At 37.3% G+C, this 16,010-nt stretch overlaps 1 protein-coding gene across 2 annotated transcripts in view; it reads right to left on the bottom strand.

The window, feature by feature from the left end:
* LOC126262315 (coatomer subunit gamma) overlaps nt 1–11,785 on the bottom strand; it is a 113,802-nt gene extending 102,017 nt beyond the window's left edge. Inside the window, exons 1-4 of one of the 2 annotated variants that reach the window (XM_049958878.1) lie at nt 11,694–11,785; nt 11,342–11,472; nt 11,015–11,242; nt 2,443–2,609 (exon numbers count right to left, since the gene is read on the bottom strand). In XM_049958878.1, the coding sequence (XP_049814835.1) occupies nt 2,443–2,609; nt 11,015–11,242; nt 11,342–11,472; nt 11,694–11,715 (548 nt within the window). In that variant the 5' untranslated portion in view covers nt 11,716–11,785. Of the gene's footprint in view, nt 1–2,442; nt 2,610–11,014; nt 11,243–11,341; nt 11,473–11,582 lie in introns of both variants that reach the window. The other variant, XM_049958871.1, reaches the window with a different exon arrangement.
* Between the last annotated feature and the right edge of the window lie 4,225 nt (nt 11,786–16,010).

Here is a 16,010-nt window from a genome sequence, read left to right as displayed (position 1 = left end):
ATACCATGAATGAAAACAATGAAAATCAAGATCCCCAACACACGGAAGAAGTTAGTAAAAGCACAAAGACAGCAGACACTCCGGAGAAGGAGAAAACACTAAGAAAAAGGAATACTAGAGAGGAGTGGAAGAAAATTGATAACGAAAAGAAGACAGAACATGATGAAGCCTACCTAGTATATGAGCATGTTGGTCACGGCAAAATAGGTCACAAAGTGCAAAGGCCTCCCAAGCAACTGGGACCTCGATAAATCTCCGATCTTTGTAATACTGCAACAGGACTGTAGAATTCAAGACCAATTTTGACAAGTTTTTGCCATTACCAAGACAACACCAAAAATTATCAAAGTGATGCCAGAATTCCCACATCTCCACTCAGTAAGGTTGAAAATACACTGATATAAGAGAAAAACAACAAGAAAAAATATTTTCCCGAAGGCATGAGTTGGGATCAGTGGAAGGTGTCCAGGGAAAGAACGCAAGTATGTCGGAACACATTCCTCAATACATCCGGTATAAACAAATGGATAATTTGGTATAGGTTGGATGGAGATGATAAAACTTCAGCTAATCATTCCAGCCAAACTAATAATTTTGTACTATCAGCATTGCTCATGCACCCATCTACAAAGAGGTACAGCAAGGAAGAAGTTAACTTCCTTGCAGACAACTTCAGGAAAATTCCAAAATTTCCCTCACACTTCGGTAGGCTTTCGCCAGCTAAGTTGTGCTTCAAGCCTATACTCCATTCATTGACTGGAGTCTCTGAATTTTATAAAGAAGATTGCCAAAAAGAAGAGAAGAAACCATTAAGCAGGCACACATTCAATTCGGTGTTCACTGAAAAAAAAGAACATGGCAATATTTCAGTCACTAAAAGAGCAGTGTAACATTTGTCACAGCCTTGAAGTAGGTAATGGAAAACTGTCTGACGATTTGTACAAGGACCACATACAATATAAAGAAAGAGCTAGGAAAGAGAAAGCATGGACACTGATAAAGCAAAATGTAACAAAGTTTATGTTTTTTTGCAAGAGACACAAGCCGAGACACTTGTTCCTTGTGTGAATGGAGTGGCAATGTACTACAAGATTAACTTGAATGTACATAATTTCACTATCTACAATCATGCAAGTCATGATACCATGAACTGTTGGTAGGATGAAATACAAGGACATCTATGTTCTTCATCTTTTGCATCTTGTATTACTGGCAACCTAACAGAAATTCTCAGAGATGAATTAAAGCCAGTTACTCTATTGTCAGACAGTTGTGGCTACCAGAACAGAAACCATGTATTGTCTAATGCTCTTCTACACCTGTCAATGGAAAAAGTTGTTAACAATAAAACAAAAGTTTCTAGTCAAGGGGCACATGCACATGGAGCACCGCAGTGTACATTCCACAATCATTATAATTCTGAACCCGAAAAGAAGAACAAAAAACAAGGAGACATTAAGGAATTTTCCAGCCAAGTCAGTATGCCAAGTGGACAGAAGAAACTGGTAAAGGTCCATTCCACAACACTGCAGAATTTCTCAACTACAACATTTTCAGAAGTTATTCTCTGAAAAAGCATCAGCTTACGATTCTATTATAGTAGAGGGAAACTCCAGTGACAGTGTGGTCCATGATCTCAGAGCCGTGAAATACAACTGCAACAGGACTGTAGAATTCAAGACCAATTTTGACAAGTTTTTGCCATTACCAAGACGACACCAAAAATTATCAAAGTGATGCCAGAATTCCCACATCTCCACTCAGTAAGGTTGAAAATAAAAGTCTATGTAAATGTATCTGCAAAAGTTGACAGAATACATTCCAGCTGATTGTCATCTATTTTATGATGACATTCCTGTGGAAAATGACTAGAACAAACAAAAAATTCAGGAAATTCAATCAACACATATCTGACCTATGATTTAACATTTTTACAGGAATATATATTAAATTTTACTGACAATATTTTATTACTGGTTTTGTCTACATATACTTTTATAAACAAAGGTAGAGTACTGTTTGATAACTAAGCTATGAATATTAAGCAATCCACATAACTGACTATAATTTTTGTCTAGTTCTTACTGTAAACAAGTAAAGTTAGTTTAATTTGGAAATTGAGTGATTCACTGTAAACACTACCTATCCCTCCCTAAATTGTATAGTAAACAGTAACAACACTGCCCATGTCCCATAAAATTATAGTTTTACCCCATAATCTTAAATTTGTAATGCACTTCAACCAACACCAGAGAATAAAAATGTGGAAACTAAAACCTATTCAAATTTTAACAGGCTTTATGGAGTTTTATTTTTTTGTCTCTCCTGAAACTTATATAAATGTCACGAAGGTGGTGCTGTTTCTTAAGTGATGATATATATACATAGAGAACATTTTCTCTCATGAAGGTTGCAGGAAAACAACTCATTTTGCAAATGTACCTGTCAGAATTAACAGCTTCTTGAGCTTCATTTACCCATCTTTTAATGACATCACCAGCTATTTTTGTGAGATGAAGACTACTCACAAGTGCAGCACTGCTGACAGCTGCATTTCTATCTACTATTGCTTGCTTCATGTACCGTTCTATGGCTTGCAGCATTGTAACCTAAAAAAAATCCAATACACAAATCATACAGGAAAACAACACACTACAAATGTTGTAAGTATGCATTCAGCACATCAAGCATAAAATAATTACTTCTATACAGAAAACAGATTTCTTTAAAAAAGGAACCTACAAGTCTCAGTGAATATTATAATCAAGAATTGGGAAATTAGAACAACTTGATAAAAGCTTAAAGTAAATTCAATTATTTAATGTGATTTATACTTACGAAAAAACAGAAGACAAATAATATTCTTTTTTCCGTACAATATGTATCATTCCACTTAAGTTACATTCATGCTGGTAGATGGTTGATTATGTGCACAACGATGGAAAGAGTGTGTGTCTTTATTAATGTGGGCCTTCTTATTTCTTCAAGAGATAGGTACCTGCCTGTTGTATCCTGTTGTTCATTGTTCTGAGGTCTGTGGTTAATTGCTATTTGATTTGTCCATCTCTTTTTGGTCTCAGTCTATTGACCTTTGCCCTACTGGTTGATAATCCATTCCTATTTTAGGCATTGTATTTTTACTGCAACTTGTGACAGGATCTCTAAATTTATTTCTATATTTAAAGTGAGGGGAAGACAACCACTTACCTACAGCAGATCGAATGCATGGAGTACACAGAAACATGTAACATAACAGCATTCATACTAGTTTCTGAGCAACAGATCTTTTTCTAGCGAAAGTACACATATTCACACAAACAAGCACAAAGACATCTGAGCACTTGTTCAAGTACTGTATGGTTGTGAGCACGAATGTGTGTACTACGCTACAAAAAGAGCTATTACTGAAAAGGATGCTGATTACCGTTAAGTGTTACTGTGTTCCGTGCATTTGACCTCCTATAGGTGAAATGTTACTACTATTTTATTGAATGTAATGCTCTACTTAGGAATCCCATTATTGTTATTTACTTCTATACTTCTTGATCTGCTTATTTGTGCTTTTCACTCCTAGTTCTTGTCTCATTGTTTTAATCCATATCATCTTCTAAAAAACCTCATTTCCACGTTTCATTTGAGCTAGTGTTGTCTCACACCCATTAAGTACAGATGGCATTACCATTATTTTGTACAACTTTATTAAGATTTCTTTCTTCACCATTTTGTTCAATGTTCTGTATGTGGTTCCATTAACATAATGGCATCTTTCAAATTTTTCCAATATGTCTTTTTCATTTGTGAAGGGGCAGGTACTTCCCAAGAAGTTGAATTCATTGACTATTTTCTGGTTATCTGTTACAATTTAGCTTGGGACTGGCTATTGACTTTTAGAAGCCATGACTTTTGTTTCTTTGGTCAAAATTGTTAAGTTATAGCTTTTGGCAATAATATTTAATTTATACAAGGCCTTTTTGAAGGGTGTCTCTGCTCTCAGCTATAAGAAGTTAGTCATCAGCAAAGAATGTTGTCATTATCTAATTCTGTTGGCTAGACGAGGAGGAGATTAGCGTGTAATGTCCCATCAAAGGAATGGAGAAGGAAAGTGGTCATGCCCTTTCGAAGGAACCACCCCTGCATTTGCCTTAAGCAATTTAGGGAAGTCACAGAAATCAGAATGGCCAGACACGTGTTTGAACCATCGTCCTCACAGTGCAAGTCCAGTGTGCTAACTACTGTGGTACCCCACTCAGTTCTGTTAGCTAAAGGTGTGGGTGTAAGACCATTTCAACCTATCATCAATATAGATATTAAAAACTATCAAAGAAAATCACCATCCTTGCTGTAAGTCTAAATGTTTTATTACTTTGACATTCCCTTTTCTGGCAGTGGCAGTACTGGAATGTTGTTACAATTGCTGGACGAATCTTAAAAGTGTTTAAGGATGTCTCTCCTGTCTACACTGTGAAAGGCTTTCACTTAGCCAATAAAGAAAAGATGTTTTCACAATCACACTGTATATGTCTTTAGAAACTATATAAGAATAGGTATGAAATGAAACTATAAAATAAATATTTGGGAAGGTGAATGGAATATTTAGATTTGTTGGAAGGGCTCTGGGGAAAATGCAGTACATCTGTAAATGAAATCACATATACAACACTAGTGTGATGTATTGCGAAGTACCATTTTGGTATTTGGTATCCTTATCAAGTAGACATGACAACAAACATTGAACAAAAATGCTGAGTGATCTTAAAATGAGAATCTTTGGAAGGACAATGATGTAGTTGTCACGAAATCCTATTAGGTATATTTAGAGAGCCTGTATTCAAAGAAGACAGACAGTTACGCTGCCACTACTGAATATCTCACTTAGCGAGCAAGAGAATAGGACAGAGATTATGGTATGCACAGAGGCATTTAGACAGTACTGCCTCACTCAATACGCAAATTGCTAAGGACACCGATAACACTGGTATGAAGTACCCTCCACCAGCCACCAAACAGAGGCCTACAGATTATATATGCAGGTGTGCCAGACTAAATGCCTCATAAGGTCTGAACCAAGCATTTTGTTCTGTTGCTTACCACTTCTTTCATCACTGCTAATTATTTGTTAATGTGAAAAATGTCAAAATGTGCCATGGTTCAGAATTCAGGTTAAGCTGTAGGTTCACCTATAACTAACTAGATAAGTCAGCTAGAAGGTCAGAGGAAGGCAAATCCACATCACCTCCAACAGGCACATGTCTATTACAGCACTGTGCTGTTCAAACCAATTTTGGTTAAAGGACAGCTTCACTCATTATGGTTACAGAAAATCATGATCATTGTTGAAAATGATAATCTGTTGAATTCCGTGTACAGTCAAATAATAAAGAGTAAAGATACATAAACTCAATCAAAATCAATTTTACCGCAGCTTTCCTTCAGATATGTAGTGCTTGAATTAGAAAGCTCCATCCAACTCTCATACCACTGATTGATATCCATGAAATTTAAGCTGAGATAAAAGTGAAGTAAAGGTACAGTAAAAATGAAGGCCACAATCAAGAATGAGTAAATCATTTTAACCAAGATTCATTCAAAGAAATGAAATACCTCTAGACTAGATTTGGCAAACGAATCCCACTGCCCACTTTTCACAAGTGATGAGGTATTTGAATAAATGGAATCAGCAAAGTAGGTCAACATACTATTATTATAACTCACAAAATAATTAGTATAGCTCTTCTGATGAATGTTTCCACCAAGAGGGAAGGATGCTGGTGTTTGCTAACACACAAATGGAACAACCAGTAAGGCACACTAGAGTGCTAGTTACATCACGTTTAAAACAATTTTTTCCACTGGCTGAAATTGTCCCAAAACCCTCCAATAAATACTAATTATGTAGTAAGCTGTAATTTCAGAATCCGAAGTTTGAAACTTTAACAGTAACTTTATTTACGATTTATGCAAAATAGATACATGTTTCAAATTTTTACTATCATTCAGAGTAGTTACAGTAATCGTGTATAACCCGTTGCCAGTGATAAAGTCCTAGGAGACCCTTAACAGTGCCAATTGTGTTGATAGTTGAAGTGGAGTGATCTATTGCCCGACAAATCTCTGAAACAATTCTGAAGCAAATGACATGAAGTGCTTTCATCATCGTAGAAAGCAAGCTGAAGCCACAAGGGCTTAGGCTTAGCTCTTGTGACTTCAACTTGATTCCAAAACTGAAGGAAGCACTTCATGGCATTCGCTTCAGAACTGTGACAGATTCATTGGGCACTAGACTGCTCCTATTGAACGATCAACACGACCGGCACTTCTGAGGACATCCTATGAATTCTACTTCACTGGTAACAAGTTATACACAATGCTGGTGACTACTTTGAAGAACACTGAAGCTTTGTAATATGTATCTGTCTTGTATAATGTGTAAATAAATAGTTGCCACTCAAAGCTCTAACCATTGTAGATGACATATGAGATGTTTCTGTTTGTATGTTTCAGTTGCAGTTGTTGACTATACATTTTGTTTACAATAGGTCACTTACTTCATGTGAATGGTGGAACAAGTAAGTCTGAGTGTTATATACTAGACCAAATAAGTTGTGGATTTTTTTCTTTTGTGACAGTTTGGTTGAGAACTTCTGAAGCCAAAAAATGTGTCATGACAAAAAAGGTATTTCTCTTAAACAAAGTATGCAGTGACAAACTAATTTGCAGTATGGCCTGAGGCCTAGGTTAGGTTGGAATGTGATGGTTGGTGAAGCTGACAATTTTTTAAAATATACAATGTATTATCCCATACTTTTAATTAAGTCCTTGATATTAACCCTTATTTTCCTATTGTGATCTAACATTTCCAAGTTTTTAATAGTTTAAAGGAGTTAATACCATGAATATTCACAACCCAAAACTCCTTATTTCCATTGAGTTCCCATTAGTTTTTCGTGTTATATTTTGATAATATTTTGTGCCACTGGCAACATAAACCACTAGTTGTTTTTTAATGCTCGTATCTCCCCCTTCTTAATAATACCACCAGTACATCACTGTGGTATCGTGATGTTAATTAACTCCAATTCTTGAATAACTTTTTTTAAGAGTCATACTGTGGAGCCCCACTAAGGAGTTTGAAAGGATGCATTGGTGCATACAAATGAAAGATTGTTTTCTGTCTGTGAGTCATGCATACCCAAAGAATCACTGAATGTTTTCTTAACACAGGCATTGAAATATTATTATCCTCTGAGAAGTTGTACGAACCTTGATACGCAATCACTGAACATGATTTCACTTAAAGTAAGTAACAACTGCAAATTATACAGTTACATTGGAAATGTGTGTCATTGTCTACAGTCGTACAAGTAAAGTATGCCACAGAGGAAGTGGAATCACGAACTGTGTATCAAAGTCTCCACTATCAGCTGTGTGCCACAGTTCGCTGGAGAAGTGAAGTGCTCCAGCTATTAGAAAAATGTGCACATTATCCCCATTTTAAACAAAGCTTGTTGAACCAATGCACAAAATTATGGCCTATATTGCTGCCATTTGTGTGTTTTAGAATTCTGGAATAAGGACTTACTTGCATATAGAACAGAGCATTTCTTTCTTAACGGAGAAAACCTTTGGACATAAAACTAACTGTGGGCGTATGCCAAAAGAGTTATGTAAGACAGGCACTTAACAATATGTATGGATAATCTAGTAAATAATGTCAAACATTCCATGAGACTTTTCACAGATGATGCAATTATTTACAATGAAACAATACTAGCAAAAAATTGCAGAATAATCTGCAGAGAATCAACACACAGTGCAGGGTTATGCAACTGACCACCAAAATTAACAAATCCAATGTATTGTGCATAAATAGGCAGAAACACTCATTGTGTGATTACATTATTGTAAACAAATCCTGGAAGCAATCATGCCCACTGAATATCAATGGGTCTGTGTACAGACTGATTTAAAGTGGAATGACCACATAAAACTAGCTGCAGGTAAGACAGATGCTAAACAGAATCATTGGAAGGATACTATAACCCATCCAAGGAGGAGACAGTTCACATAACCCCAGTTTGATCAATACTTGGCTAGTGTTCATTGTTCAGTAACGTGGTATCTATACCATATAGAACTGATAGAACAAACACAGAGGGTTCAAAGGAGAGCAGTGTGCTTTGTCACTGTTTATTAAGTTTGAAAGCATTATGGTGATGCTCATCCGCCTCCAGTGAAAGATGCTGTAAGAGAAGCATCATGCATTATTGTGTGGTTTATGGTTAAAATACCTAGAGGAGTGAACAAATATATTGCTTCCTCCTACACAAGTCTTACAAAAAATCCTGAAGGTAAGATCATAAGAGTCAACCTCATGCAGATGCTTACTATCAGGAAAGGAGGAAAAGTGATTGGGGCATGTGAAGTGCCACCTGCCACACCTTAAGGTGGCTTATGGAGTAGAGACTTAGGTCTTAAAAAAAGGTGGAAGAGGGCGAGGGTGAGAGAAGGGGGGGGGGGAGTCTTGTGGTCTTGTGAACAATACAGCAGGTAATCGAGAATCACAGTGATTACCTACAATATGTCACACAAAATGAAAGAACTAATGCTTACAATATTAACTGAATACCCAACCCCCAACCTCACTTCCAAAATACAAAACATCATCTCTCAATATTAATGCAGAACACACGTGGACGACCGTACATTTATAGGAAACAACAAGATTCATGGTGCACTCAGCATAAACAGTCACACTTACCATAACCTGAAACACTATTAGAAATGCCATCACATGCACAATGTCCATAATAGATTTTTTATTTCTGGGTCACCAGTTTGCCGATTGGTTTGATGTAGGCCCCCCCAAATTCCTCACCTGTGCCAAACTCTATCTCACAGCAACATGTGCACCTAATGTCTGTAAATACTTGCTGGAAATACCTAAATCTCTGCCTGCCACTAAAGTGGGTACCCTCTACACTCCCTTAAAGTACTAACAAAGTAATTTTTTGATGTCTTAATACTTCCTAACATCCTACCCCTTCTTCTTTCAATCTTTTCCATATTATTCTCCTTGTCAATTCTGCTCAGGACCTCTTTATTTCTTATCTTACCACTGCACCTAGTCTTCAGCACAGCCAGTTTTCAGCACCCTTCTATAGCACTACATTCCAAACGGAAATACGGAAGCATCTGATCCCGCCCGTCTGCTTTGACCCATGACGTCACAAATATGGCGGAAACAAAAACACACACACACACACACTTTCCACAAGAAGCCTAATGACACTAACGGGACAAGCGCGGGAAATGGGGTGTTTTGGGTGGGGGGCAAACTTAATATAAACAAATTTAGATGCCTTGCATAGCTACAACGTGTAAGTGAAGACAGCCATGCATGAATACCCACCCACCTCTCCAGGGGTCGTAACCCCTGCAACCCATAGAAGATAAAGATGCTTCAGTAGCTGATTAGTGTTTTTTTGTCTTTTTTAAAAAAAAAAAAATCTCACGGGATAGAACAAACAGATCAGAAAGATAAATATAATAAACTAAAACAGAAATTGGAGGAAACAGATAATTAAAATAAGTAATAAGTGTTTTTAAATTTTAAAAAAAATCTCACGAGATAGAACGAACAGATCAGAAAAGTACATAAAATAAGATAAAACAGAACTGGAGACAGCCACACTCAAACCAAACTCCGCGCCGTCATGACGTCACACACGACAACACCCTTACGTCACGGGTCAAAGCAGACACGTGGGATCGGACGCTTCTGTCGACCCTTCCAAACACCTAGATTCTCTTTGTATCTGTTTTCCCAATGTCTTCCTTAGCCAAATTGGTGGTGATCTATGATACTTGTAAATTTCTTTTGACCAGGAATACCCTCATAGTATTTTTAATGAGGGCTACTGGTAGAAGGAAGTGAGCCCTATCTCAGATATAGAGGCCACCAGGAAAGGATTTGTGCACATATAACGTACCGACTTCCCTCCGGTTTATGGACCAGGAACAGCGGAGCGAACAAATTACCCTCCAATTGATATTAAGATCCTACTACGTCAACAGTGGCCAGAAACAAATTCCTCTATGTCTACAGATTCCTCTGCTCACAGTAACTAACACTAAATCACTAAAGTTACAGAGCAAACACATACATTATTGAGACACATTACGTCATACAAGATGCAACTTCCACCATAATGAAGATTTTCATTTTCTGCAGGCCACATAACAGAAAATGAAGTACACAGCATATGGCAGCCAATGACAACTTATAACAATTACTATGCATAAACTTCTCTAAACTGTGATATGTCTAAAGAATGATTAATTCACAATGCCGCAGAGTGTACACAGTCTTCCAACTTTCTGACAGATTAAAACTGTTTCCACATCAGGATTAAACTGAAACCTGGCTTTTTGTACACAGTGCTCTTACCGACATAAGCTCTTCATCCCTGACTAACAATCTACCCTGAAGTCTCTATTTGGCCAGTACTTCTCTTTCTCTGCTACTTTAAATACTTCATAGAAATTTACCAGTTTACTTTGCTTGGCAAGCGCTCCCTGACCAGAGCATTTTGCAAAGAAGTGGATTAGCCACAGCCTACAGCTTCTGTTACATTGGAAAGCAAGGTAGGTAAGGTGTTGGCAGTATTGGATATCTGAGGGCAGGTTGTGCTCTGTGTCTGGAAAGCCTAGCCTGTTAGAACACTGCTCCCAAATGGCAAGAATACAGGCACCAGTCAGGCACTGAGATTTAATCCATCAGGAAGTTTAAGGATACAGCACTTTCTATAATCACTCCGGGCGCCATATGAATACAGAAAACAGACAAAAACGGTAGGCATCAATTAATTCTCTACGTACTTCGATTAAGGCAAGCTGAATGATAACTACAAAATGACACTACGTTCCGAGTGTAAAATATGCCATTTATCTGAGGTACAAACATCTAAGTTAAATTCAAATCTCTTAACCAGTATAATGCACTTCATAGACTCACGTCCGTGATGCTGCACAGTGCTCTTATTGCAGCCGCTCTGTATAAATCTTCTTTTCCAGTCATATCCTTAGTCAGACTTGAGGTCACAATAATGACGTCCTCTGCGATGGACGACAGCTCCTTTATACCTAAATATACCATTCGACGTAAAATAACGTCACGAGATTGGAATAATTTGGTCATCGCAAAAAATGTTTCGGTGGCCTCTGTTGTGCCCAGTTGCTCCCCCTGGACAACAAGAAAAGTAAGAAACATTAATGCGTTTATCCAGAGTCGTAAAACATATCCAGGGTCGTAAAACACCTCAACTTTGACACTGCTTCCCACCTGGTTGAGCAGATAAAGTATCTTTGTAAGTATGTGTGTACATTTTCTTGGGTTCACCGGGGTGTCATTGAACGTTCGGGCTTCTTGCAGAACTGTGGTCTTCTCAATATTCTGAAATGGGTTTCCGCCACCTACAACATAATATTTGTTTCACGACGACACAAACATTAACCTAAAATAAAGAACTTGATAATCTATTAGCGCTAACGTATACGTAAAGGTTTGTGGAGGCTGTGAATACCTTCCTCTTCTTCTTTTTTCTCTCTCTTAAATGAATTCATATCTATCTTACAATATACACAACTCAACAGCTTTTACACGCTCTTTCACACATCTACTATCTTTGACTTACACGTCAACTTCTTTCTCGCCATTCGAAAACACTACTTGCCACAACAGACGATACCAACAACAGTGTAACCAACGTCACTCGAAGCATCGTAATCGAAAAGTTAGAATATCGTTGACCGTAATTTCGCAAGAAAACAAATCATGCCAAGAAACTGTATAGACTTGCTATCGACTTGACAGTACGGAAGGAACACCAAAACATACCACAATGCATTTCAAATGGTAGCAGTAACACGTCACAAGCAGGTATAATCCAAACATAAAGACAGAAATTCCAATAAGTAAAACAATAATGTACTTAAGGCCCGTCCACACGCAACGATCTGTCTGCGCAAATGTCTGCGCACATCACATCTGCGCAGACAGATCGTTGCGTGTGGACGGAAGATTTGCACCAACCCGAGGTGTGTGCAAACCTGGAAGTTGGAGTTGGAGGTTTGAGCGAAACCTCTCAAATCTGTGGGTTCAAACCACATCTGCAAAGACAAGTTGGAGCGTGTGGACAGGAGATCGCCGCAAATCTGGCGCGAAACAGCTGTTTGCTCAGTCTAATGTTTGTATTTGTGCGCATAGGGCATTAAAATGGCTGATACTCGTCAGTGTTCTCGAGAGTTTGTAAGTGAATTCATTGGATTATATATAGAAACCACCCATGTTTGTGGAAGATTAAAAGTAAAGAATATAGTGACCGAGACAAAAAGACAGCAGCATACAATGCTCTAATTGAAAAATTGCGGGCAGTTGACGCCTCGTCAAACAGAGAAACGGTAAAAAAAAAAAAAAAAAAAAAACCGTTGCGAACTGGCGAAATTATTTGCGGATGGATGTCGAAACTTATAATTATCTCTTAAAGCTTGTAACCCCTCATATTATGAGAAAAAATACTTGTATGAGAAGGGCAATTTCTCCTCATGAACGGCTGGCGGTAACATTAAGATTCCTAGCAACAGGAAGGAGCTACAAGGATTTGGAATTTTCAACTGCAATATCGAAACAAGCGTTGAGTAAAATAATACCCAACACATGTGAAACTATTTACGCTGTCCTGAAGGATGAGTTCATGAAGGCAAGTCAAGTAAATTAAGTCTGTCAGCGAACTGTTTACCGAAAAGAGTAATCCAAAGTTCAGAAATCTAGAAGATCTGGTGTAAGAGTAGATCAAGTATACCAGCCAACGTTATGGTATTTTGATCTGCTTGGCTTTCTTAGTGATCAAGAAACGCCAAGACCAAAGAGGAGTACAATTGAAGATGAAATTGGAGTGTCAATGTGCCAGGAAATGGAACACGAGGTAATGTAAAACAAAACAGGTTCGCCCTGCAACTCTCGCAGTAAATGTACGTGAGAAAACTGCTTTCGCTTTAGCAACCACTGTCTACACCATTTTGACCGCCTTCTCTGTCTCTTGCGGTTGGTCTGAATGTTTTTTGCAACACAAGTTGCGAACACAGACCACAACAGAACTTCCTCCATTTCTATATTTCAAAATAACTGAATTAAATTTTTGACGTTTACGGGGAGCGTAGTCGCTTGCCACGGATATTTCTTATCTACACCGACAGATGGCGGGCGAGTAGTAGATTGGGGTTTGTGTCGTGTGAACACACCACATTTGCAGCGATCTTTTGCGTGTACAGACATCTGCGCCAATGTCTGCGCAGACAGATCGTTGCGTGTGGACCGGGCTTTACAGCCAGTGACAACCACAGAACTGCAAACTGCTATCGGTAAACTAAAGTGCAAAAGGTCCTGTGGATTTCGTAATATCCCAGACAACATTATTAACTGTATTACTGATGACACAGGCGGTGACTCCTAAGCTCCAGGAATGTTTTAAAGCAGCTATGTCAGTGCCCGTGTGTAAAAGTGGTGATAAGTTTGACATTAGATATTACAGACCACTGTCACTATTAACCATATTTTCAAAACTAGTTGAAAGAATAATGTATGACAGATTACTAGAGATTTGAAACAAAAATAAAGTTATTGTTAATGCAAAGAATGGTTCCTAAAAGAGGAAATCGGCAGAAAACAACTCTATTCAGCTCCCTGAAACATTTTTTAGGAAGCTATAGAGGATAATCAACTAAAGTGTGATTTGTCTTTGACGTTTTGCAAAGACACTGACCTTGTAAATCATGATCTACTACTTTTAAAACTGTATAACTATTGTGTCTGTCGTGTTACCTACGAATGGTTCAAGTCATATTCATCTGATTGGAAACAAAAAGAGGAAATTTTGTCAAGAAGGTTAAGTGTACCATTCTGAATACAAACAAGTTAATTGTGAGGTGCCCCAGGGTTCAGTATTGAGTCCCCTGATATTCTTGGTTTTTTAATTAGCACCTACCACAACATTTTCTGGCAGAAGCTACTGCTTTATTTGCAGATATACCAGATTCTTTGTGACATGGAATGGTGATTTTGAGTTGCAGCAGAAGAGTGAAAAAAACACTAAAACTAACAGAAAAAAAGCTTAAAGACAAATGACAAACACATAAATGTCGAATTGTTAATGACAAGAAAATTGTATGAATGAATTTCAACTACATACGAAATGAAGATAGAACGAATGTACAGGTTGCATTAGGAAGCAGCGAAATTGACTAAAAAAATCATATAAAATCGCATCATGTTTAGTAGGCTGTATTTTGCCAATAGTAAACATTGTCTACATTATATATATATATATATATATATATATATATATATATATATATATATATAGTGATTAAAAATTACATTTCATTGTGAATAAGTTAGTTAACAGATACTGCAGTTAAGTGATTGCTGAGTTCTAGTTTCCAGTGGAAATAATTGACTTCTTACATTACATCATACACCTCAAACACTAGCCTACAGGTATGAGTTTTGATGCTCATAAATAAGGAAAACTCGTATAGTGTAAAGAAAGTTAAGTGATTTAACTTTATATTTAAGTGTTTAATCTGTGTTGCAATCAATGATAAGTTTGGACTTTGCTGTAGGGTAGTCAGATAGGGAGTGGTATGTGAGTTGGAATTCCGCTAGGATGACTTTGGTAGGGAATTTAATGGAGAACTCAATGGGGCTCCCCCATGGAACTGTAGGCTCTGCAAAAAATAAAAAGAGTTTCGCTGAACAGGTGGCAAAGGTTTATGCTCTTCAGAATGAATTAAGTTAAGTGAAATTTGAACTAAAGAGGTAAAGAGGTTGAATGGGGTAAAAGATCTCGCTAACTGGGTAACGATAACGAGTGAGGGGCTAAAAGGGAACAGCTCTTCAACTTCTTCAACTAAATTTGAGCTCACAGCGTCTAATAACTTTGGGTTGTTGCCTGAAGTAGGACGGAAAGAGCCTCATCAGGTACAGCTCACAGAAGGGTGCAACAGACCTCTAGCAAAGAAACTAAATGTAGGTACCAAAAGAGAGAAGAAAGAAATGTATCTTGTTACTGGGTAATAGCTATGGCAGGGGTGTAGGCAAGATGGTACACGACAAATTAGGAATGGGGTGCAAGGTCACAAGTATTGTGGAGCAATAGGGAATTTGTGTAAAGATTTTGACAAAGAGTATTAGGTTGTCAAGTAGATGGAAAAGGGAACAGTCTGGCTATAGACAGAAATTGTATTATTAGGGATGAAACGGATGAAATAGGAGTAGCAAACCCATACACAATTATGAATTCTGTGGGATCCTATGGTGCCATGACTGTCCCTGGATCAACACTACACTGAGATGTGTGAAATCTGACAAAGGAACAATCCCAAGTGTCAATAAATGATCTTGATGAAACTTGACCGGCGTTTACAAGGGGAAAATACTGTAAAATGTTTGTTTTTGTTTCTGGGCAATTTCAATTTTAAGAGTTAAAACAGATCCCTGAAGGTAATTAGGCATACTAGGTTTTAAGACAATACCTTTGAAACGATGATATATAGGAAATGTTACTCATTTGCTAGTTGATAAGTAATTAACATTGTTGAAAACTGTATACCAGAATCCTGTAATAATCTGAAAATTGTCAAAGTACTCCACTACCACTAATTAATTTTGAAAAAATGAAACTTTTGTTATTATAAAAATTAAAGAAGCTTTCAAACTACATACATATTTGAAAAATAAACGTTACAGAATGTCTGTCAGAGTATTTTCAACATACCTAATTAAAATATCTAAACATTAACTATTAATCTAGTTATTTAGTTCCCTTGAATTTGTTTTATGTTTAAAATGTTACTTTAAGTCTTACATTATTTTCTTGATTTTTAGGTTACCATTTCACATGTGCATATTTTCTTAATTCAGAATAATAAGGAACACATTATTATGATACAAA

Source organism: Schistocerca nitens, chromosome 1 (genome assembly GCF_023898315.1).
Source record: "Schistocerca nitens isolate TAMUIC-IGC-003100 chromosome 1, iqSchNite1.1, whole genome shotgun sequence".
Taxonomy (NCBI): Eukaryota; Metazoa; Arthropoda; class Insecta; order Orthoptera; family Acrididae; genus Schistocerca; species Schistocerca nitens.
The sequence above is the reverse complement of the archived record's forward strand: the minus strand, read 5'-3'. Positions and strand labels throughout refer to the sequence as shown.